Here is a 24,595-nt window from a genome sequence, read left to right on the forward strand (position 1 = left end):
CCAAGATGACAATAGAAAGGAAAAATAAACATTTATAATTTCTATAATACCACAGATTGTGAGGTTCAATCTGTGTTCATAAATTTATTTCAGAAGACTTCATAGCTCATTCAATACAATAAAAAAAATGCATAAGAAAAAGAACATATGGAAGACTCTGATTTGGAGACTTTGATTCCAAATCTATCCTATTAAAGGCAAACAGGCGCTACAGCGTGCGGCCCCTGGCTGGATATGGCCGGCCACCCGCTACATATGCAAAAAGTGCCACGGCTTCCTCGTCATCGCCATTCCGGCCCGGTCTGGATGGATCAGATTTAAAGTATTGGAAGTGTTTAAGGGATACTCTGTTGTCACACCCATCCTCACTAACTTTGTATCTACATTATTATGCATTATTTATCCTTTAAGATCAGGGAGAATCACACCTTGTTCTCCTTGGTCCAAATTTTACGCCACGGTGGGCTGGAAGCAGCCAATCGTTGCAGAAAAGTGATCCCATTGAAGTCCTGCGCATGCATGCTGGTGGTCTCGTCAAACCCACCGTAACTCTTGTGAAAGCCATCTGGTAATGAGTATAGCGTACTTTGGGAATCTGTCCTTTATTTTTAACAGTAATATTTAGCATTTTTTTATTTATTTTTTTAAGTGTTTTCTTAAAAAAATATTTGGAACAAAATAAAAACATTTTATTCAAAATTGACAACGATTAAGACAGAGAATCGGAGCATTATAAAAGTAAAGTTAGATTGTGTTTTGCAGTTGTTGTTTTTTTTCGAATCGCATTGCCGTTATTATTTTTGCTGGTTAGAGGTTGTATTTTTAACCCCTTAAGGACAATGGGCGGTCCCTAAACCCATCGCAAACAATGCATTTTGAGCCCGTACATGTACGGGCTTTGTCATTAAGGGGTTAAACTTCGTTTATCTCAGTTTTTAGTCATTGCTTGTTGAAGAGAAGAAAACAACCTTGTCTGTTATGTTACGGTTTGTTTTTTTGCAATTTACACATATTAGGAGAAGCCTGTTACCACGGGCAACTATTAGCATCATGGAAAACCTTTTTACTTCATTTGTTAGGTTGAATTACCTGTGTTATTCCAAAACACCCAAAGTTCCCAGAGTACACTTTCAGACGAGTAGCTACTTTTTCTTTTCTTCTCCGCCATATTACATTTGATAAGATGATACTTTGCCCCCGTGCTGTGAAGCTAAAACTTTAACATTCTTTTTTTTGTTAAAATTCTATAGCAAACTCACTGAAATGTGAATATGTATTTAATGTATGTAACTTTAAGAACATGCCATGAACCACACAAAAAGAGAGCACAAACGTAAAGGACTTTTCAAGTGATCGATTACATGTAGCTATAACATATGAAGGTGATTCGCCTCTTTCGATGATGTGATGCCTCCAAAATTTGCACAGTTAAAATGTTATTATCATCAATTAAAAATAAAGCAATTTAAGGTAGAGTCTTTGGTTGACGTTGTTAGCTTTTACCGAGTCAACACAGAAAAATATCTAAAGTCACTTAAGCTTTTGAAGCTGAGAGAGGTCTGGTCTGAAGAAGGAAGGACTACAATTAGAACAACATCATACGTTGCCCCAAACTTCATGCATGGACCACAAAGGTTCAGTGGAACATCAACTCTTGGATCTACGGATCAGGAGGTGGCTGACTCAAAAAATGAAGCTTTTGTTGGATTATATACTGTATGGTGTTCTTACAACTTGTACTTAAACGGTACCGGTCTAGTTGTTGTTAAGCTATAGCCTCCATGATTGCTGGATATATATATATGGCAGCCAAAAGTCCATATACAATGGAGTACAGTCCTGCATTCTCTAGAGGACTACTCATGGTCACCCCTCAGTTATAAGTTTCAGCTCTTTGGAGGCTTGGCCCCTTTTGTAGGTGGTCATTCTTTCATCTGCTAGCAGACTCTTAGGGTCTTCTTTCTACCAAAGGGTAACTTACCCCATAAAGTGACATTGTAGCTTTTCTGTAACCCTTTTTTCCGCTAGTTGGGTGACATTTCGGCTGCAGACTTTGTGAAATAGTAGAAGATCTGTATTTTCATGCTAAAGACGAGATCATCAATCTAAGCCACACAAGACTTTGAATACTGTTGATCTGTGCTTTCTCGACCACGTTCCTAATTCTTTTCTTGGAAGAGATGTTTTTAAGTCTGCATCTATGCCGTCAGCAGCTATGTATGTGAGAAACATCCCCATGGGAAAGATACACCTGAAAGATAGAATTTACGGATTTCAAGGAACAGTTTGCTCGTTTTAAAGGAAATCAATATATTTTTTCACATGCTCAGGCCTCACAGAAGGAGACATTCTGCTTCCCTGTGTCATCTGCAAATGTGCCGATTCAATCTTTGAATCAAACATAACAAAGTAACGTTAGCTGTTAACATTTAGTTGGTGAGAGTGCAGTGTAAGTCATAGAACAGAGCTGAAACTATATTTTACTCTTTCTGTATGTATATATATACATTAGACTTGTGCACTTGGATTCGTAAGAATGGCAAATGAGATTAGTAGGAAGCCACGGAAACTAGGCCAGACCCCTCTCACGAAGCAGATGGAAACGAGGCAAGTTTTTGTTTGAAATTCGCAGGCCCCTCCATTTTCATTCTCATATTCTCTCTCTCATGCGCTCTAAATGTTTTCCGCACTTCCAATCAGGGGAGAGGACGTCACCAAAAGCACGTCATTTTGACATAATGTGAACTTTTATCAAAATGACGACACTTTCGGTGATGTCCTCTCAACTGGAAATAGCATTTCGGCGGTCCATGAAGATGCAGATGAAGATAGAATAAGCAACAAATTTCGTTCCTGAATAAATTAATAAAACAAGTCCTTTAGGTGCAATTTATGGAGCTGCAAAGGGGTACAATAGCAAGTAATTTTCTTTTTTTATTATGGGTGCAGAGGGAATTTTTGCGGCTGTTGTAGTGCCCCCATAAAAATATTTAATCTAGGAGGACAATTTGTTCGTAAATTACTGCAGCTCCTTTGACATGATTACAGAAAGTTATCTTAATTGACGTCATTCATCAACGGACCTAACAGATGCACTTGTAGGAACACTAGTAGAATATCAGGTGTTAATCATTAAAAAACAATTACAACACACGTGTGCTTGGATTTTACCCTTTGAATATATATATAGTGTCACAACTGTTCTGAAAATGTATAAGCAAATGTTGTGTGAAGAGGCCATAGATTTAAATGGCTATTTAACATAAAGATTTAACAATGAGATGGAAAGCCGATTCGCCTCAGTGTTAAATAATGTATTCCAGAATAAGAAGTATCAACCGATGACAATATTATACAAGGTACCTAGTGGGGCAGTTCCTGGTGGGGCAGTTCCTGGTGGGGCATCTGTGGAAGACGCTCCATGTTCAGCGAATGAACCAGTGATGTAAGAAAATGTGAATCAATTTGCAGAATCTGGATTGGGGAATGAGGTAGACGGAGTAGGACTGGACAGTAACGTAAACTCATTAGTTATTTGACATACAGTCCGTCATTCTACAACGTACGCTAGCTTGCTTTAGAGGCTTCGATAAACAGAGTACTTTACAGAAAGTGAAAACCCATTAGACAGCATCAGAATAGGACACTAATGGCGACTTCCATTAATAGGATATGATCGTTTCTCTACTTCTGAACCATTTTCATTCAAAGATTGCTTTGCTTGTATGAACCGAATGCTCCCCACATCTGTCTTTTAACTTCATTGAACGTGGAACTATATCACATACTTGTTTCGACTACTCAGTCCTCCTGTTGAAAATATCTGTAATAAGTGGTTTAAGACATGTTTTAGCATGAGGGGATCAGCGTCAGCCTGATATTTCTGTAAAGGGATATACATTTACAGGGGTATAAAAGCCTTCCTTTTCTTCACTGTACATTATATTACAGAGCAGACAATTCAACAGATGCTCAAAATTATGTGAATAAGAAATTATTCCCGAAACAAACTAAAATAAAAAATGTTAATGTAAGAGATATGATCCCTTATAAATTGATCTGAAAAAGAATGTATAGACCACTATCTACCTAAAAGTCTTTTTATTACTTTGATTCCCTGGGTGAATTCTATAACCATGACAATAACACTATATGGAAGCACAATAATTCCATTTGCAACCTTCGAGTAATGTTCTGAAACAATAAATTGGTGCGCCTACCTTTAACAGATCATCTATAATCAATAATTTGGTTTTAAGAATAGTGCTAAACAAGGAAAAAAACATATTTGAAAAGACTGCACAACATTATTGATCAGTCACTTTTTTAATCTCCTCAGACCTAAAAAGGATTGAAGGTCAGGTATTTCAGGAAAATATAGAACCTTCTTTAAATAATGGCGTCTCCCAATAATGTTTGAGGATCATGAAGAATTCTGTTTCGGATGAAACACGGAGCTGCTCACAGCATGCAGGAAGCCTTGGCTTCACCTCGAGGGTCACACAAAGTCACGCGTCCCCAATAAGCTTCTGTCTCCCCGAGCTGGCTCAAAGGTGCAGCGCAGGTCGGAAGGGACCTTTCTAAACTATTTGGAATCGGTACGAGAAGACATGAACAAGAGGTTGCAGGGGTCACACTGGGTGCCCTAGAGGCACAGATCGTGTCGCAGCTGCGACCCCTGTAGTTACACCAGAGGTTCCACCTTCCAAAAGTAGGACAAGCAGCTCAGATCTTTAAATAGAGATCTGTCATTTAATGCTCGGATGGTTGCTGCCTAGATCTGTTCCAGTAAATTATTAGCCCTTTTCACCTAAGATGTATCCATCCAGGTTGGGTTCAAGCTAGGTGAGTTTATAGAATTCTCTTTACATCAAGAGACTGGTAGAACTTTTTTTTTCTCTCATAAAAGTCCAATCAGACTGCTGGAACAAAGTCCAGCTACAAAGACACAACTCCGGACGAACAAAAAGAAAAAGGTTTCCAGAACAGATAATGCTTGGAATTCTCCTACTCCTCTGGTCGAGCAAACAGAAAAGTCTTGAGAGTCAGAATTTTAATGCAATCTCATCTCTTGTATAAAGTCCATCAAACGTTCCAGAGGACCGATAAAGGTTTGAGGCTTTACACCAGGAAGATTGAACAGATTAGATGGGGTCTTACCTACCATCAAATTCTGTTTCAGCGCTCCTTGCAGGTTAATCCGTTTATATACCGCAAGTCCAAAGAAAGTCTTTAACTGAACGGCATTCCCATGGTCCTCAACTTGGCTTTGGACATATAAATGATATCTGGGTACGAGCTGTTGATTAGCATCAATATCCAACATCTACCTGCTGGCAACGCCTGCCTTGAATCACTAAACAGTTTTAATAAAAATGGCAAATAAGACAAGTTTTGTTTGTTTTATTGCCCACCCCCCTCAAAAAAAAGGCCCACTTTACAGTAAAGCATTTGTGGTATCGAGCTACATTTTTAACAAATGTTTGGGCTTTCGACCCATTTGCAATAAAGGATACTCGTTACAGTAACCTACTTAAACAGAGCTGATCTTAAATTGTATGGAAATGAATAGCATGAAATTACACCATAGTCAGTTATCATAAAATCATAAATCTCTTTACAATTCTGATTGTGTTTAGGTCATGATCGCTCAAATGAAGAGAAAACATCCAAAAGGTTTTGTTTAAACCGAGTATGACGAGTATGACCGAGTAAGACAAAATAGTCTTGAAAACGTGGTGGAAAAGCTCTGAAGAGGCAGAACCATAACACAATTATCAAGCATACAACTAAAAAGATTATTCACTCAAGGATGAAAATGGTTCAGTTAATAACTTCTAAGGTTTTTTTTATTTTGTTTAATTTATCTACCCTGCCTGCGTTCCAAGATTAGATTAAAAATGGCATTAAAATTAAAAAAACGCAAGATTTCCAGGAAATTGTGTCCCTTTATCCCTCCAATTACCGGTTAAAAAAAAAAAGAAAAAAAACTTTACGGACTTCAAAACATTCTATTTAATTTATACAAATAACTACTAAATACAAAAGGTCGATTAAAACAAAATAGTTATTTTCTGGCAGAGTTTACAATGCACATATTATATAGCTTAAAAGAAATGCATCTCCCTCCCCATAGAATATCCAGTTCCTAAAAGTCTACAGACACCCTTACATGTTAATTCCTATGTCAGTAAAATACTAGCTGCAAAAGTGATTAAGTGACAGCATAATGACGCGTAGTGTTTTTAACCGAGACTGATAAAAGACAGCGCACACTTCTCAGTACGAAGAGGGGGAAAGTAACATCGGGTTGTGATCGGACACAAAGAATAATCAGTTTCATATGCAATACAAAAGGTTAGTCATGTAAAATAAACAAAACAAAAAAAACAATCAAAAAAAATAGCTGTTGCGTTTCGCACCATTCAGTTTACATTAAAAACCTTTAAGTGCACTAATAAATAATTTTAAGGTTTTGTATATACATGAAAATTTCTAGCATTCTGCATTATTGTAAACATCGGAACTCCTGTATAATGCAGCTGACGCCGTTATTTCAGGCGCTCGCTTTTGTTATTTGTTTTTTTTTTTTTGTCCACTCCACGTATAGACAATCGGTGAAATAAAAATAAAAAATAAAAACTCATACACGGCCAACCATATATTTGGCATCTGTCATTAAAATGGACAGTAACAGTGCAAGTAAGGAATGCAAAGGACTTTTAGTGCAATAGAACGGAGAAGCACACACAATATTGCTGATAAAATCCACCGGGTCCATGTTTTTTTTTTTTTGTTTGTTTGTTTTTTTAATTTTTCCTTAGGGGTAGCAAGGATTACAATGAGAATGTTTATTGTTCCTCCATCTTTTAATGCCCAGATCTGTCCTGAAATATCTCCTTCAGATGCAAATCTTTGCAAGTATCCCGACGTTCTATTTGGAAGCAGGTCTGATCAAAAGACCGGTACTTTCATTGGCCAACATTCCATAGCAAGATTGTCTTCAAACAGGCGGGTTAAAGTATTTAAAAAGGTTTTTTTTCCCCCCCCTAAAAGAAACCATTTGCAATAAAAAGTCTACACCTCGGCAGGCAAGCACTTGTATATATTTTTTGGTGATTTTTTTTAAAAAAAAATCTTTTGTACAAACGATGCACAGATACCATGGCAGTGTCGATAAAATCATTAACAGTCCGATTTCAGTTTATCTAAAGAATTGTCAATTTTGGTTAAAGTCTTTTTGATGCGTAAGGCTGTGAGTCTTGCAGAAGGGTTTTGATACCAGCATTCCTTCATTAATTTTGCGAGGGACGTTAAGGTCTGAAAAATAAAATGCATTTTAGTAACGTGGAGCAGGTTGTAGGAGAAAAGAAAAGAAAAAACAATTCTAAAACATGTCTTTTGCTCATCCGTTACTTTATATCCTTACAGCCAATTATACATTTTAACATTCTTTATATTAAAACCACAGAAACAGTTTATGAAACCATTTGCATCTGTTAAAACACTAAATTTATTAAGAGTTTTAAAAAGCCCTGTTTCTATGGCAACACCCTATCAGTGCTTTCTTTTGTATCACAGTTTATGTTTTTACATTAACTAGTCCATTATTGGAAAAACGCAATAGACCATTGCGGCACGACAATGTTACCTTAATACGGAGAATAAAAGTGGACAGAGAATAACGTTATATAACTTACTGGGTCTGAAAACCATCTGTTCGGAATGTTTGGCCTCTGTTGATCCACGCAGACAACTTTCTTCATATCTTCAAAGCTTGGGTCATTGGGTACAACATCATAAAATGGAGGTTTGTAGTCCTCAACAATTCCTAAAGAATCAAGACAATTTGGGTTATTACTGTCCGAGACTTAAGTTATAAAGAAATATGTACATTAACCTGTAACGAGGACACAAAAAAAATAACTTCTCTCCTTCTGGGGGGGGGGATTGGAAGACTGATGCTTAAAGATAGACAGGCATGGGTTCTAACAAGGTCCAACAGTAAACCCCCCTTTATGAACAAGCACTCGTATCCTTCATGTTGGCAGATAATCCACCAACCAACCATTTAATAAACTAATCATCAAACAAAAACGCTAGGGTTATTTGCACGGCAGTTTTCAGCTGCCATAAAGCTTTACTGTCAGTTTCACTCAGCAAGATTGTAGAGCTGGAGAATAATAGAAACACAAATAGAATTGGGTTTATGATTACGCACAGCGGAGCGATTTAACCAACAAAATACAATTTAAAAGCCCCTTTGGGCAAACACTACGTGTATTCCGATAAACCCCAAAACGTCTCAGGAAAACGTTAAGACAAAAGTACTTTGAGAACTATAGAAGTTCCGAAACGTTATCAATCAGAAAATAATTAGGGTGACGAAACATTCACTTGTGAGGTTAGTTTGTTTATCGTTATTTAAAAGGGGGCTTTTTTTTTTTATTTTATTATTTTTATTTTTTAAAAAAGGAGAAAAAATACTGGGGGGAAAAAGAAAAAAAAAAACGGCGTGCATTTTATATTCTGGCTTGTAGCAGCAAGAGTATATTAAAAAATGACAATACAATAAACAACCAAAATTGACCACACATAACCCCCCCCCCGTTTTTAATTTAAAGAATACTGGATTTAATGGAAGGAAATGCTTTTTCTCCGCATATCTGGGCCTTACTTGTACTTCCGCAACAGGGCGGGGCCTCTGGGACAACCTCTCCCTCATTTCTCCAATCAGGGAAGATTATGTGCGTGGAAGCTCCGCCCCATCGCAGAGGTATAAGTAAATGGCCAGGATAACGCTGGTAGAGCCGGGAAAAAAGGAGGAGAAGACAACAGGGAAGCTGACGAACACAAGTGTTTGTCTGGGGCGGCAGGGAGAAAAAAAAAGGACGAAAGATTTGTCTAATATTACAGAACCCCTAAGCGTAGCTGGATATCCGATTTCAGGAAGATAGCCCAGATAAGAGTGACCCTTACTTTTCATTCCCTATGAACTTTAGTTTTGTGAATTTGGAAATCAGATTCAACTTTGTCCAAATGAGAATGAAATGTCTGGGGGATAAGCCGTTAGCTATACGTTTATACGTTCTATACTGTCAGCTGGAAGACACTTATTTAAACGGTTTTTCTCAGTACGTCTGTTAAACCAATATTTATGGAGAAACAATAATCATAAAATATCTCCATTTTTATATTGGAACTAAAATTAGCTACAGAAAAAAAAAAAATAATAATTCTGCTCCCAAACATTTTGTGACTTGACTTTTTTTTGTTCTAGGTGTTCTTTATAAATATTAATTTATATTAAATCACATTAATTCATCTAGTTTGTCACAAAAAAAATTTTTTCTGAAGAATAAAAGGATTGTATGAATTCTGTGCATGCATCCGACACATGAAAGCATTCTACCCCCACCGTTTTTATTTTCTGGACAAAATGTTTCCATAGCCTGAACAATTTGATACTTTACCTCTTAAACCCCCCAAAAACCACACAGAATAACAGCATTCCAGCCGCCAACTCTGCCCCCAGCATTATCTGCCATGAGAATAAGTCACTAGACGCAATATATAGAATACCCAGCGATTCTAGGTGGCAGAAATTAGGCCAAGGGCACTTATAAATGGCACAACTATTTATACATCTCCCCACCGTACTCAATCACACGGATGAATACCTGAGACCTCCGAGGGTGAAGCAATCTCGAGACCACGACTCGTAATTAATTCTACTTCCGTTTAAGGTGCCAATTTTCACGCTGGCATTTCAGCCCCAAATCCCTGCTTGAATATAGGCGACGATTCAGACTCTTTTCCAGACCCTGGCCGCTCCAGGTCAGTACTGACCTTTTTTGACTAAGGACTGCTTTTAAAACCCATCGGTCGCTGCGGCAGAATACGTTAAGTGGTTCGGGGTCTCGGGCTTATTTAAGACAGTTCTCAGGTACGCCAGCATGTACCGCAGGCATGCGCGGCACCGAGAGGGTTAGAAGCTCAGCGACCACTTGGAATGTTATTTTTCACCTACTAAATGCCGCACTCCTTGCAGACGCCCTAACCCTCTATCACCACAAGCTGGCAGAGACAGAGCACTAGGGAAACACAAGACAACATAGCAACACAAGCCGTAAAACTGGGTGACAGTTCATTTCAGAAAACAGATACAGGGAGCATTTTATAAAATTACAAAACCACAACTCGAGCCAACCGTTCTAAGAAATCCAGTGTCGGGGGAAGGATTAGTCAACAAAATAAAATAAAACTTACCATTGCTAACCATACGCCTGGCCACCTCCCAAAGGACAAGACCAAAAGCATAAATATCAACTCTCTTGTAAGAGTCAAAACAGTCCACTTGTATCGTCTCATCTAGAACTTCGGGAGCCATGTAGCGTTTGGTTCCTACGCGAGGATTGTTCCCGACGTCCAGCTGATTTGTCGAAAGCGAATGTATAACAGCAAGACCTAGAGACGGAACAAATATCCAGCGGTTAAGCAAAGTGGGCACGGGTTTAACCGGGGTCAGTGAGGCAGGGTCAGGTATAACGAGTCGTTAAAATGAAAGATGGCGGACGCGTCCCGCAGAACTCAAAGGCACCCGCATGCGGATTCCATGGTATTTGGTGCCCCTGCTGGCTCACGGGTGATAACCACGGCACGCAACATTTACTTTCCCTTTCTTATATTAGTTACCAGCTAGACCAGTCTGACGAGCGATTCTATACCAAGGCTTTTAACTTTAAAGAGAGGGATAAATATTCTAGGAATTCCGAGACTACTAAAATCCATCAAAGAACTCAATAATTGCTGTCCAGCAGACATGAGAAAAAAGTACGATCGTCGGTGTCGGGAATAAGAAAAATCCTGATCTCTCTGCCTTGGTTGCACAAATTGAAATATAATGTATCTGTCGTATCTTTGGGGTTTATTCACTAAAGGGAGATCTACTTTGTTCGCTATTGATTAAGGGCTCTGTAGCACAAGGCAAATGGTGAAGAAATCAAACTATACATTATACAGGGCCAGCTAAGATGAGAACGCATAATTAAAGAGCTGAAAACGTCTCTTGTCAACACTCCCTTTAGTGAATAAAGCCCTTGTTAATGAAAATCAGCAAAAATGCAACGCGACAGCTAAAAAACCCATTGGGGCTACAAAAGGACAGAGGAAGGGTAGTCACATGACAAACCAAATGCTGGCTGAGAATGATAGGGGCGTAAAACAAGAATTCCTGGGGTTACGCTCAAGCTCCACGTCTGAAATAAACCAAAAGTTGCTTAAAGGGACAACTATATAAATCTGCCAGATACAGACAATCACAAGAAATGTAAATCTCTATGTCCATGAAACAAACACATATTCAGTAAAAGTGAGCCGTAACACTCGCTTCCAATCAAACGACCTTCACGGAATGGAAAAAATAGCAAAATAAATACTGCCACCTAGTGGTACTAATAGGAAAAGCAAAAAACATAGGAATTCAGCCATATACCCTTATTAAAGGTTATGGTACCACTCCGTGTTTAATTCTTTAATATACAAGAAGGTGAACTAAATGGGGGACTATGTAGAGCGGGTACAGAAAATCTTACCAGGAGCTATGGTTTGGTATCTCGGATATACAAGTCTACCAACGCCAGGTACATAATGTTGAGGGATAATCACATCCCCCATACACAGAAAGATGCCGAAGGAACAGAAAGCCACAAGATTGCCGACAGGCTCGAGATTTCTTACCTAAATCTGCAATGCAACACTGTCCGTTCTTTTTGACGAGGATGTTCTTGCTTTTCAGATCTCGGTGAGAAATGGCAGGTTTTCCTTGAGTACCAAATATTTCCACGTGCAAATGTGCCAGGCCGCTGGCTATGGACAAGACGATGCGCAGACAGCTGACTGTGTCCAGCGTGGTGACCTGCAGGTAGTCGTAGAGGGACCCCATCTCGTGGTAGTGAGTGATCAGCCACAGCTGGGTGCTGGAGTTTCTGGAAGTCATATCGGAGCCAATAAAACCTTAAAGAAAACAGAAACAACCGAATATTACCATAAAGTCTCTATTAATATAAAGACACATACACTTTAAAGAAGCGGCTTTAAAGAACCAAAAAGGTACGTTCTATATGTAAGTAAATCGGGTGACACTAGCGCTCCTTTATCCTGTCGGATATTGTATTCAAGGAATATTCTTGGACAGTGTGAGTTCTAGAGCTTTTTTTTTCACTAACCCCTTAAGGACAATGGGCAGTCCCTAAACCCATTGAAAATGCATTTTGAGCCTGTATATGTACGGGCTTTGTCATTAAGGGGTTAATTAATACTTAAACCCAACAAAGCTACTCAGAATAGGTTGTGAACATCTAAAATCTACCCGTCAATACACTTTTTTATTTTTATTTTTTTTATAAATGGGTTGGGCTGGGACTGCCTGGGGCTGATAGGAGTTGTAATCCAACAACCTCCCGATTTTTGCCGGAGCCAGAATACGCAGACAAGGTCTGGTAGTTTTCCATTAGCAGCAGTTGCTACTAAACAGATTCTAAAACATGTAGCAGTCTCACATTCCCTTCAGTTATAGCCATCTGGTGAGAACGCAGGACAGGCCTCTGCTAATTAAATCCTCACCGTCCCAAACGGAACGTTCACCAACGCTCTCAAAGCCCAGGCCAAGAATTTCCTGACGTTTAGCTACATAGTCTTCTCTTTCTGCGGCCACCGGCAGAATGCGTCGGGATATCTCCGGATATCGTGGCCTAAACATCCAGGAGACACGGTTATGAAGCTAAAGAAAAAACATTACCGAAACCCAGCTGGCTTACCGAGAATATTTTCGTGCCGCAGCAGCACAGTGTTATAAAGCTCGGTCTCTCGGAACCAGGATTTTTCGTCACGGGATGAGAAGATCTTCACCGCAACACTTTCCCCCTGCCAGAGGCCGCGCCACACTTCACCGTAGCGCCCTTTTCCTGGGAAACCAAACAAAAAACACATTAAAAAAAACAAAAACAAATTAAAAAAAAAAAAAAAAAAAAAAAAAAACACAAAAACCAAAAGATAAAAAAATGTAAAAAAGATTCTAGGTTTTTTGCAGATTCCTTTAACCCTTTTTGGGATTTAATTCCCATAGAACTAAAGCCGCTTAACCCTTTCAGTGGCAAATACAGGCACCTTGTCATTTGGGGTCTTTCGCAAATAAAACTTCTTAAACGATTTAAACAAAAACTCGAACGTGTTATTCGATCTCCAGCTTGACAGCCAAACACTTCTTATTTAATTTTTCTCCAGCAACTACACGGCATCACGGAGTACATATCTACACATATATTAAAAAAAAAAAAAAAAAAACATAGCTCGGAGTCCAATATGAACAGCTGAAAGACAATCTCCGCTAATAGCGCTCCAGGACTGTAAACCCAATCTCTTGGCAAGAAACCCCACCTTTAGACGCACTGAAGACTAATGCATTTTACATTAACATTGCATGTCGGGAAATCCTAAATACCCCTGCCAAGAATTCCACGAGACGTTACTCATTAACATGTTTCGAGCTTTACACAATGGGAAAGCCCTCGCAGGTAGTGCTATAAATGATCAAACACACTTTATTTTACCCAAGGCTTCTTTCACAAAGAAATCAATGCCTTTTGTGTCCAACTCGTCTTGCGACTGTATGGGTCGAAACATTACTGCCCCTCTATAAGCCAGAAGGAGAACATAAAAAGCAGGGAAGCTCAGTTGAGTTTTTGGCCCTGTGATCAGGAACCATTATTGCCCTGGTTCCAGCCTGTGTCTGTGATGAAGCCCACAAACGCGGAGGTTTATTCATTAATTTAATGCAAATTTTAGGCGGAATGTAACATCTCACAGGCTTATGCGTGCATATCGTAGGCCCAACTGCGTCATTCTCATAAGACGCTTCCATATTCAGAGATGGGAACTCTCCGGGTCAACACCCGAATCCTCCGGGTCACTGGAGTCGGGTCTTGCCACTCCCCGCTCCACGCCCATTTGCCCTTTAAATGGGGGGGTGTCCCCCCCCACCCCCCAATGGCAGCAGGCAGTCCTGGCCGCGTCCAGCAAGGGAAGGCTCCGACTAACCGGAGAGAAGAAGTTCCCAGGTATGTTCATATGATATAGTTAAATCCGTTTTGATCCACTAGTTAACTCATTAAATAAATAAATGTATACAGTAAGTGTATATACGTACTAAACATTTTATCATGTTCTGATCTACACGGTGGGGTAAAGGACTGTTTATCCCCCAGTATTTGCCAGTAAAGACCTAGCCTCTTCCTAATAAGCTCCATTTTTTGTGCAGGATTATCAATTTTTCCCCACCAAAGGGAACTACAAGAATGACTTCTGCGTGGGGTGCGATGCTATATAAATATCTTCCAAACTGCTCAGTAATTAAAAAAGTGAAAAAAAAAAAAAAAAAAAGGAGAAGGAACTTATTTGTCAAAAAGTGTTGTTTTGAAGAAGCTTGGAAAAGACATGGATACGCAGACAATTGCGGATACACATTCCTAGAATATCGCGCGCCGAGGATTATAAGCAAACCGGATATGCCCTGCGGCATGGAGGTGAATATCATTTTACAAAATGCGGGAGGACGAGGGGAAGAAGAGAGCGATGAAATAGCGCACTGCAGAGGAGAGGAGAAAGGGAACTTCGCTTTCCTTTTTTAGGGGTCTGGGCTAATCCCCCATGGCAACCGACAGCTACTTCGTTCTGACTTGTCTCTTTTCAGCGCTTGCTTTCCCCCCCTTTTTAATATTGCTCCATTTTCTTTTTTTAAAGCAGTTCTAGCTTTTGTATAATGTTTTCCGGCAGCTGCATATCAGCCGTTTGTACGAGTTCCCGCTCTGAGCCCCAATCTACTAGACAAACACCTCGACTCCTTATCATACCGCCCGTGGAACACAATGGCTCGGTCTTAATCACCCAGCTGGACACTTACTAATGAAAATCTATGGAGGAACGGACTTCATTAGCATTGCCATAAAGTATCAGCTCGGTGTAACGTTTGAGCAGGGAACATCACCCAAAGTATCACATGACCAACAATGGCAGCCTCCAAGTCTGCAGATAAATTTATTGGACAAAATGAGAAAACCAGGTTTTTGTCAATACCGACCTACATCACTGTATACAGCGCTGGGGGTTATGTTCAAGTCAATCCCCCCCCCCATAGGATTTCCCCTTTAAGTAGGTTACAGCATTGGGACAAAAGCTACTCACCAACACACTCTGCCAGGGTAATTTGACGCGCTACTGTCCTCTGCACAAGGAATGGAAGCCCTGAACCGCTTCCAGATGTGCACGTATGGTCCAACAAATCCTAGAAATAAAAAAAAAAAAAAAAAAAAAGAAATTTGAGAAGACAAGAACCACAAACTACTCCACAAGGTGGCAGAATTTTACATTTTCCACTGAACACGCTCATTACAAATATAAGAACGCATCATAAAATATTGTGTTATCTTTTATTTACATAGCGCCAGCAATTTACACAGCGCTTCTTATAGTAAATACTCTCTACGTAAAAACAAAACATAAGGCAAGCTCACAACATAATAAAATAAGGGACAAGACGATTCGAAAGCCCAATATTATCAGTTCTTGCCAGACGTGATTTCAAAGGCAATGAGAATTTAACACAATAATGCCCGTAGCATTGTGTATTTCATTGTTAAGCGATATTGTTGTAGCAAATAAAAGCTGCAAGCGCAGCAACTGCGACCGGCGCATGGAAGACTTACGGCAAGGGTGCTGTCGCCCACATTGGAGGCAATGAGTCCGTCTATTGTGCCGTATTCCGCGTCTCGCATACTTAGCCGTTCCATGTGGCGCTGCTGAATTTTTCGGCAGACAAGCACGGCCACCACACTAAAGACTATGAGCACGATCAGAGGAGCCACCACAAAGATAACCAGCGTTTGCACGTTATAGTTCAAGGCTTCTTCTTGTAGCGGCCTTCCTAAAAAAAAAACATTAAAAAATAAAATGGGTTGAGTATTTTATAGAAACTTACATTAAAAATGAAAATAATCCCGATTTACGGGATTCTAAAAGTCTGCACCTTAAAATGTCAGAGATATGTTAACGGGGAGGGATAATCATGCAGGGAATCGTAACATGAGATACCTTTCCCCATGGTATATACATACATTTCTTACCCCATGAACAATCACAAGCGTGTATTTAATGTATTTAAGGAGTTGCACAGAGGATCTTTATCAATCATACAAACAAAAGCTGCCGTTACCTTAAAATACTTCTCAGTTTAACAAAATCATCTCTAAATTGCACGCACGCCAGTCGTACAGCCGCCCGTCACCCACACAGCACGCCGAGCCTTCATATGTATTTACACATCGCATGCATTTTTAAAATCCGTGTAATTCAAGGTTAAGTTCCCGCGTGAAATTACATTATTATCCTAAACGTATTATTTACTTATTAAAGAACATGCCACGTACGCACTGTGGTGGTTACACATGCACGTATTTCTAGCTCTGCTACCTTGACCAATATACTAAACACCTTGACTTTTTATACTTGCTTGCGGTAAATAGAATGTCTCAGTGTTAATCACCCAGCTGGACACACTAACTATTCTATTGAGGAACTTTTTTTTAGCATGGTCATAAACAATCGGCTCAGTGTGGTGTTTAAGCAGAGAAAGTCACCCCATTAAATCCCACGACTGACAACAATGGCGGCCTCCATCACTGCAGATAAAGGACGTTTATTGGAACAAAATGAAACAAGACTCATTTAGTCAAGGCTAAATTTAAACTTATACAGTAATGTAAGTTATTACTCATAGAAAACTTTCCATGGCTCTTCCTATTAAAAAGGTGAAATCTGGAGTCTACGCCAATAATTTGGAATTTTTTGGGAATGAAGAGTTGTCAGCAGATGGGTCTAAATATCTACTGAATGCGTTGATGAACAGAGAACATCTTAGCCACTGGCGACACAAGGATGGGAATCAGGCACCACTCTTACTTGGTAAGTACGCGGTGATGTTGAGGTTGCACAGGTCCCCCTGGCAGCACTCCACAGCCTGGTCCGGAGACGGAGGGGTTTTGCACGTCATTTTGCCTTGTTCGTAAACTCGGAAGCATCCTTTTTGGTAAACCTTGACGCCGTCATTTATACTGAGCGAAGAGAAACACTGCTGCCCGTAACAGTGATCCCCGCTGCCACACGACATGCCCTCACACACGCATTTATATCTCCCGGCATTGACCTTCAGGTCGTCGTCTGTAAAAAAAATAAATAAAAAAGAAATCATAAAAAATAAAAATACAAATCAGGTTTATACTTTTTATATTGTATTTTTTTGTTTGTTTGTTTTTGTTAATATTTGCCAATGTTGCCAACAGAGGAACAGCAACACCAAAAAAACACAAAAAGGGTACAAATAAATTATAGCAATAAAAAAAGTTCACGTCCACATACCTGTAATCTGATCTGATGTAATTAAACGTTAGGCTTTACATACATCGTACAGCATAAAGTGCCAACATTACATAAAGTTCTGCATTGCAAAACATTCATTTGTACCTGGAAGTGCTTTATGGTAGCGGCCCCCGAGAAACGCGGGCGTAGTGCAGCGATGAGTATTCAAGCTTGGCAATAAACAGCGTTAACAAGGGTGTGAGGATGTTTCTGATGTTCTGACTAGTTTCCAAACGCATATACAAATAACCCGTATGCAGCGCTCTCACTGCCTTTACAGCGAACACCGTATAGTCCGTGAAAAATCTATAAGTGAACCTTTTACCTGTGCAGGTTTTCGCTTTGTTAAAACTAATTAAACAATTACTTCTCTAATAATAATTTCACTAATAATAAGGGATGATTTTGCAGATCTTGTCACAACTTTTGAAGATTCGCACTAAGCAGTGCTGGCCCCGAGTCACGTGATGAAGACTTACTCTCTGTAAATGGAACTGCAGCACAACTACCCCAGATTACCCCCGGACCTCCTTTCTTTACGTTTCCATGCAGCTCGCTGTCCCTTCTCGTCTACCACGAAAGGGCTGCTCTGCCCCAGCCCCACATTAAAGATTAATATTACAGTTAATTACGGGGTCTGTGTGTCAGTGACGTACGTCTGTCTCGTTTCTGCCCGCGCAGATCTGTGTGTTTGGACGTCTCTCTACCTGTATCTCCTTAACGGTGTCCAGCTATCTGTCCGTCACAGAGCCTCTCTCCATGTACACGGTCTCCTTCAGTCCCTGTATATACCTCGTTATCCATCTGTCACTCGCTGGCCGTCTCTGTTACTTCTCTGTCCATTTGGCTCCCTTCTTCTATCACTCTGTCTCCCTGTAGGAACCTTACTGCCCGTCTGTCTTTATCTCCCCAATTTCTGCGTCTCTATCTTCGTGTCTGAATTTTTCACGTTCTCTGTATGTCTTTAGATCTGTATGCCGCTCTCTATCAATTTTAGCCTTTTTTTAGCCCAATTGTTCCTTCAAAATGAATGTTCCGTTCATTTATACTGCCACCTACACATGTCCCATTATCGACGCTCTAAAGTGCTTTAAAGTTGTATTAGTGTGAGACGAGACGTCTGTAGCTGCTAGGGAAGTAATGTCACCTTTACATATATGCTCAAGCTGAGAAATAAGACCACCAGATTTTATTTGCCCCCCATAATTAATGCGTAGCGTCTTACCTTCCATGCTGGGAGATGAAAAGGCCACCATAATGAGCACAGGAAGAAACATAATACCATCTACCATCACTCAGATCTGGAAACAAAAAAGATATCACATGGTTACATTTGCCATCATTCCCGAACTTCAGCATAATTTGTTTATTATTGTATAGAAAGGCATTTTGATGCAAACTTTGAAAAGTAGTCTTGTCGCTATAGTAACCAATCAGTTCAACCGGCAGGAACATTTTACTGGTTGCTATGGTGATGAGAACACTTAAAACTCAGCAACAAAATAAACTTTTACACAACACCGTGATAGATTACAAAACAAGTTTAAAATGTATCATTTATACATATATTTAAACATTACAGGGACACTCCAGTGACTTAATGCACATAATAGCCGAGAGGGCCCCCCCCCCTTTACAAATGCATAACCTCATCTTCATGCGCATGCACAGAAAGCACTCCCATTAAATTCAATGGGAGCTTTTTCACGCCACTGGTTGGAGCTGCAGCGCAGCAGCTCAAGCTTCGCACTTAAGTACTGTTTTATTATTTTTATTAAAGTACATTACTTTGCATTCTTTTTTGGGGAGGCTTTTGGAAACACTACACTATCCCTTTAAAGAGCGTTTATTTCCGTGTGGACCACCATATCGTTCCTGTTCAGTAACCGAGCCGCAGGGCAGCATGTTCGCCCACCGACAACTTAATAAGAAACACTTGCTGGCTGCCGCAAAATGGAGATTCTGGTTTTATATCTCATGATACAAAATATAAAATGAATATATATATATTTTTTTAAAAAAATAAGCCAATTTCTTTGCCGCAGGTAAAAAGCGGATTACATTTTTTTTGTCTTAATTGCCTGTTCAGGAAGTAGCTAACCTGGTCAGACAGAATAATGAACGGATTGTTCGTGGTTTTCTTTGTATAGAAGTTGGCACATTTTACAAAGGCTTTCTTTTCCGTGTGGCAGACAGACCCCGGTTCCAAGCAGGATGACATACCCAGGCTGTACTTAATCCACGGCAGCGAGACGCGCTCGACAGACAGAAACATAACATCCCTCGCCTGCATCGTATAAAAGGGATCCTCTCGGGATGGCCGGCTTCTTCAGTTACAGAAATGTTTGGCTTTCAGACATACTGCAAATTCCATCGACGACGTATTTACCTTTCGCCAGCATCAATATACCTCAAAGTATTCTTTTAAGCAATTTCGCTAAATATTTAACATTTTTTGTTTTAAGACAGGGACTGATCAGGAGAAAGACGGACTAGACGGGCCGAATGGGTCTTATTTGCCATGAAATTTAACGTTTCAACGCTCCTTATAGTTTACCATCTTCTCTCCAAAAGTTCCCACTGGTGGGCAAGTGTACATGAAAGCTGTGTAACCTCATAATAGCTATTTTTAAATATTTTTGCAGATTTTAAGTCGCTTCTTGGATGGCGATTGGCTGCAGTGAGGTGAAACGCTTGGGAATCGTGGCGGGGCGTTCCTGGGAGAAGCGCATAGCAACGTGCCGAGTACGTCGAATACGCGAGGCCTTGCCGGACTGATAGTTATGTCCCTCAAAGAAACTTTATTGGTATTTTTTTTTTTAAGACCCTTGAGCGTATGGACTGTATGAAGTGTTGTTACCGTGGCAACGAACTCCTCACATTCACACGCGGTAGGCCGAAGTATCAGCACCAGGGATTGTGATGGAACAGGAAAGATGAGATTGGAATGAGGGCACCCAGCGGGGCAAGAGGTGACCGATCCGTTTCCTGTGATGTCAGCAGGACCGCCCACCGATGTCAGCAAGCAGTCCTGGCCGCTTCCCGCAAGCGTAGGCTCCGGGTAGCCGAAGCCCAGAAGTTCCCAGGTAAGCTTTTTGTCTGACAGATTCCCAAAAGAAATAAACTGGCTAATTTCATATCATATTACACATCAGTTTTATGTTTTGTTTTTAACACGAAAAAAAAAAAAAGTAGAAAACCAGTCGGAGCCTTTCTCCACCTAAAAGAATGAGTTGGAACCTGTTGAATCGCATGTATGGAAAATGACTCCCGTAATTACAAATTTACTCTGTGCGATCCAAAAATAAATAAATAAAAAAAAAAAAAAAAAAACACACACACACACTATCAGAGGCGCTTAAAAGTTATGTAGCACTTGTCTTGCTCTATTGTGGTGATGATGCTAATTCTCCCAAAAGGGGTGGAGGGGCCAAACGCCAAGTAAAAATGTACAAAATTAGCCATAAAGTTTGCAGAAGGTTTAAAGAACGGAACTAATTCTAACGATCTTGATTTCTTCTTTTTTTTTATTTTTTTTTTTTTTGCATTGTTTGTAGAAAATTTTATACTGGCGTTAGAAAGATTATGCCAAAATTGTTATACGCCATGAGATTTGAAAAGGAATTTATGAATTATCTTCATTTTCATCCAAAGAAGAGACCTGTGTTCTCTTTCCGTAAGTTCTCTCAACTCAAGACTCTGTCATCTCTTAGATCAATACATCTAAAAGCATTTCCTTATTACTGACCTTGCAGACCACCCTATACAAGAAAAAAAAAACGCAACAGTTTGCTGTAGAAACCACCACTTTAAGAGTAGGATTTATGGGACACAAAAGGGTAACTGATTGCACTAGTACTATAAGCAATACGGGTGGGGGCAGGCAGGCAATAAGAGAAGGGCTCTTTCACTCCTTATTACCCTGAGCCGGGGGGGGGGGGCTTTTGCACGTACAATGGATTGCTCAGTCGTCTGGCGAGAGCCGTGTTTTGTGCTGCACCAGAGAATTAAAGAAGAAAATATAGATCAATTATTCGCTCCAGCTCTGCTATTATAGGCAGACACCGGCGGTTTAGATCGCTGGCATCCTCCCAAAAGATGCGAGTGATGTCTACATCTGCAGACGCATTCCATTTTCTACAGACGCTGTAATTCAAGGAAGTAACAAAAAAAAAAAAAAAAAAACCTTCGAAAATCATTTTTATAGACAAATACAACATTCCAGCCCTTGATGTCTGCATGTTACCTTTCCAACCGGCTGCTTGGGGCATATGCAAGCGTTTAAGAACGCAAAAAATAATAATAAAACTAATAATAAATAGGTGCATTTGTTCAACCTCCTTCTGAGCTTAGAAACTGTTTTGATAAACACACCAAATCCTTGGCGAGATGCACCGAGGAGATCTAAAGAGATTGAAACAGCTGTGTGAAGGTGGGGCGCTCCGACGCACGCAGTTCGCACTCGGCTGTACACACAACACACTAGTAACCCATGGGCTAGGAACCAAAGGTGACAGATCTTATGACTTTGGGGCTACGTCCATATTGACCCAAGAGCATTTTCGTTGGCATTCAGAAATAACACCACACAGCTGTCCATTTGAGTATACAAATAGAGACAATTAAAGGGACAGGCACAGCAGTCAATCAGTGGCAGGAAAACGCTCCCATGTCAATCCCCAGGATCGCTGTCTGTGCAAGCGGGACCCCTGAAACAATTGCTGGCGAGGATACCACATGGGTGCGGCGGCGGTATGAGGGGCTAAAGAGGCAAATACATATGGGGAATCTGCAGAAAAGATTTTTTTTCACATTTAATTGAATACAATGGCTGGAGTGTCCCTTTAAGCAATTATGTGATGTGCACAGCCCGTGTGATCTTCTGTAAAAATGATCTCCACGTGACATCTATGCACTCTTCTTTTTTTCAGATTAAATATTTCCTTCTGCAAGTAAAATGGCCCTGCAGGGGTTGCAATTGGGGGGGGGGTTTACAAAGCAAAAAAAAAAAAACTGAATAAATAAGGCTAGAGTTTTCACACCTGAAGGAATGAGACATATTTGCGGTTTAACACAGAATCTTCCTTTCTATCCAGCAAGTTACACCCTGCATTAGAATGCATTACGACCAACTCCCACAGCAGCGTCGCTGCACGAGGATTACATGCAAGGCTATTGTTTTCGGATGTTTCGATGTTATCAGTCGACCGTAGACACAAGCAGCCGCAGATTCGGACTTGTCTGGGTTATGGATGCTGAATAAGCTTCCTAATTCATCTTACTTAATGGGGGGGGGGGATTTCCAAACATTCTAAGGAGGAGAGCTGTAGATACAGATTTAGGGGTGGGGGCACTTTATTCTACAAAAAAAAAAAAAATCTAATATTATGCAACCCTGTCCCCCTCTCCAAGCATGTTACAGCCAAACCGATACCCTAAGGGCAATGAGCATACCTGGGTACGATCTGCCTGCAGCTTCCTCCCTCCAGTGGGTGTGGCTAATTATATAGAGAGGCGGGGCAATCCCCAGGCTTTAAAGGGACAGAGCGCCCAATGATTGAAGGTTCTAAGCCGGAAGCCCTGTGAAAGCAGTGCAAATTCCAATGGGGTATCAGGCACACGTGCCCGACAAACATCTTGGATTTAAAAAATGGGGTAGCCGGGTCATACAGACCGTTATTCAATCTAATGTTTAGCCGCATACAATTTATTAAGGAGTTAGAAGTCGGTTTTGAATGTGATATTTGAGCATAGGCAATCAGAACTTCACACAATGGGTTAAATTTAAATGTACAAAAAGTACAAAGGAGGTTTGACTCATTCTTCTGTTATTTTGAGTACACAAAAGGGAGAAAAAAAAAAGCCAGCAGGTTTTTAGCTAAAATTATCCCCAGACTATTCATAAAGCGATATGCCACAGATAACGCAACACTCTTCTCACCAACAAAATATCAGAATAGCACCTGTGTCACAAGGCGGCCACAAAAGCATTGCCAACGTTACACTCACCTCCTAAGGGGACAATGGCATTTTACACTAAAAGTAGGCAAAGGCAAGTGGCAGCGACAGCTGCTCCAATTAACTGCTCGCAAAATAATACAAAGAGGTCAAGTAGCGCTTCAAAAGAAAACTCGCCGTCTGGAATAATATCGTAACGATATAGAATAGCATCCTGAAAAAAAATTATATGAACTGGGGGACTTGAAATTAACGTGCTAGATTTTAGCACACAGGGATAATAATTGCACTTTCGGTAGCACCAGCTGGGTCATACCACTGCCTCAGTGATGGCATCCTGTCGGCCCTAAATGCAAATTAAATGTTAGGCGGAGGCAGAACTAATTTACATATGGGCTAGACAGAATGCCATCAAGCAACGCTCTTCACGTCTGTTACGGAGGCACCCCATGGGGAAGGCCTGCAAGCTGTTTTTATTGAAACATATGGAATAATAAAATAAATACAGTAACAAAATGTTAAGACAGTAAAAGAATATCAAAGGCATTTTAAAACATTGCACATCATTTCTTCACTACTACGGACCATCAAAAGGGGTAAAAGCGTCAGAACCTGAGCCATTTCACAACCACCACCAATAAACTCAGGCATTTGTTACGGTGAAGTATCTGAGACGGGCATATTTCTTCAATCAAAAAAAAAAAACGGAACATTCTGAATTATCGATATAACCGTTCCAAAATAGCACACAACACTATCCTGCAGCACCCTCTAACTATCCTGCAGCACAAGGTTTAATTCAGCCAGTACAGCCCTCTATAATACAAATGGGAACGCTGAGGAGCCTGATCACCCAAATAGGGCAACCTAGACTTGAGTAAAAAGCGGAGTAATCCGCTTATAAGCAACAGTCACCTCTACATACAGCAGGGGTGTCCAACCGGCACCCCTCTAGCTGCTGCAGGACTACATCTCCCATAATGCTGTCAGCTAAGGGGCTGGCTGAGGAGTATGGGAGATGTAGTACTGCAGCACCTGGAGGGCTACAGGTTGGACACCCCTGGCGTACAGGATCTACATTAGTTTTCAGCCAGAAACGAGGTGTGCCCTACAAAAAAACACACAGAAAGGCACTCCGAACAAGGTAATTCAAAGGGATTTAAGAACG

The 24,595-nt window shown here is 40.4% G+C and overlaps 1 protein-coding gene across 1 annotated transcript in view; it reads right to left on the minus strand.

The window, feature by feature from the left end:
* Positions 1-5,997: 5,997 nt before the first annotated feature.
* ACVR1 (activin A receptor type 1) overlaps positions 5,998-24,595 on the minus strand; it is a 30,939-nt gene continuing 12,341 nt past the window's right edge. The window contains exons 2-10 of the mRNA XM_053470757.1: positions 18,695-18,770; positions 17,014-17,271; positions 15,762-15,979; positions 15,241-15,340; positions 12,819-12,965; positions 11,740-12,015; positions 10,270-10,467; positions 7,701-7,831; positions 5,998-7,320 (exon numbers count right to left, since the gene is read on the minus strand). Coding sequence (XP_053326732.1) covers positions 7,186-7,320; positions 7,701-7,831; positions 10,270-10,467; positions 11,740-12,015; positions 12,819-12,965; positions 15,241-15,340; positions 15,762-15,979; positions 17,014-17,271; positions 18,695-18,761 — 1,530 coding nt within the window. The 5' untranslated portion in view covers positions 18,762-18,770 and the 3' untranslated portion in view covers positions 5,998-7,185. The remainder of the gene's footprint in view (positions 7,321-7,700; positions 7,832-10,269; positions 10,468-11,739; positions 12,016-12,818; positions 12,966-15,240; positions 15,341-15,761; positions 15,980-17,013; positions 17,272-18,694; positions 18,771-24,595) is intronic.

Source organism: Spea bombifrons, chromosome 7 (assembly GCF_027358695.1).
Source record: "Spea bombifrons isolate aSpeBom1 chromosome 7, aSpeBom1.2.pri, whole genome shotgun sequence".
Lineage (NCBI taxonomy): Eukaryota > Metazoa > Chordata > Amphibia > Anura > Pelobatidae > Spea > Spea bombifrons.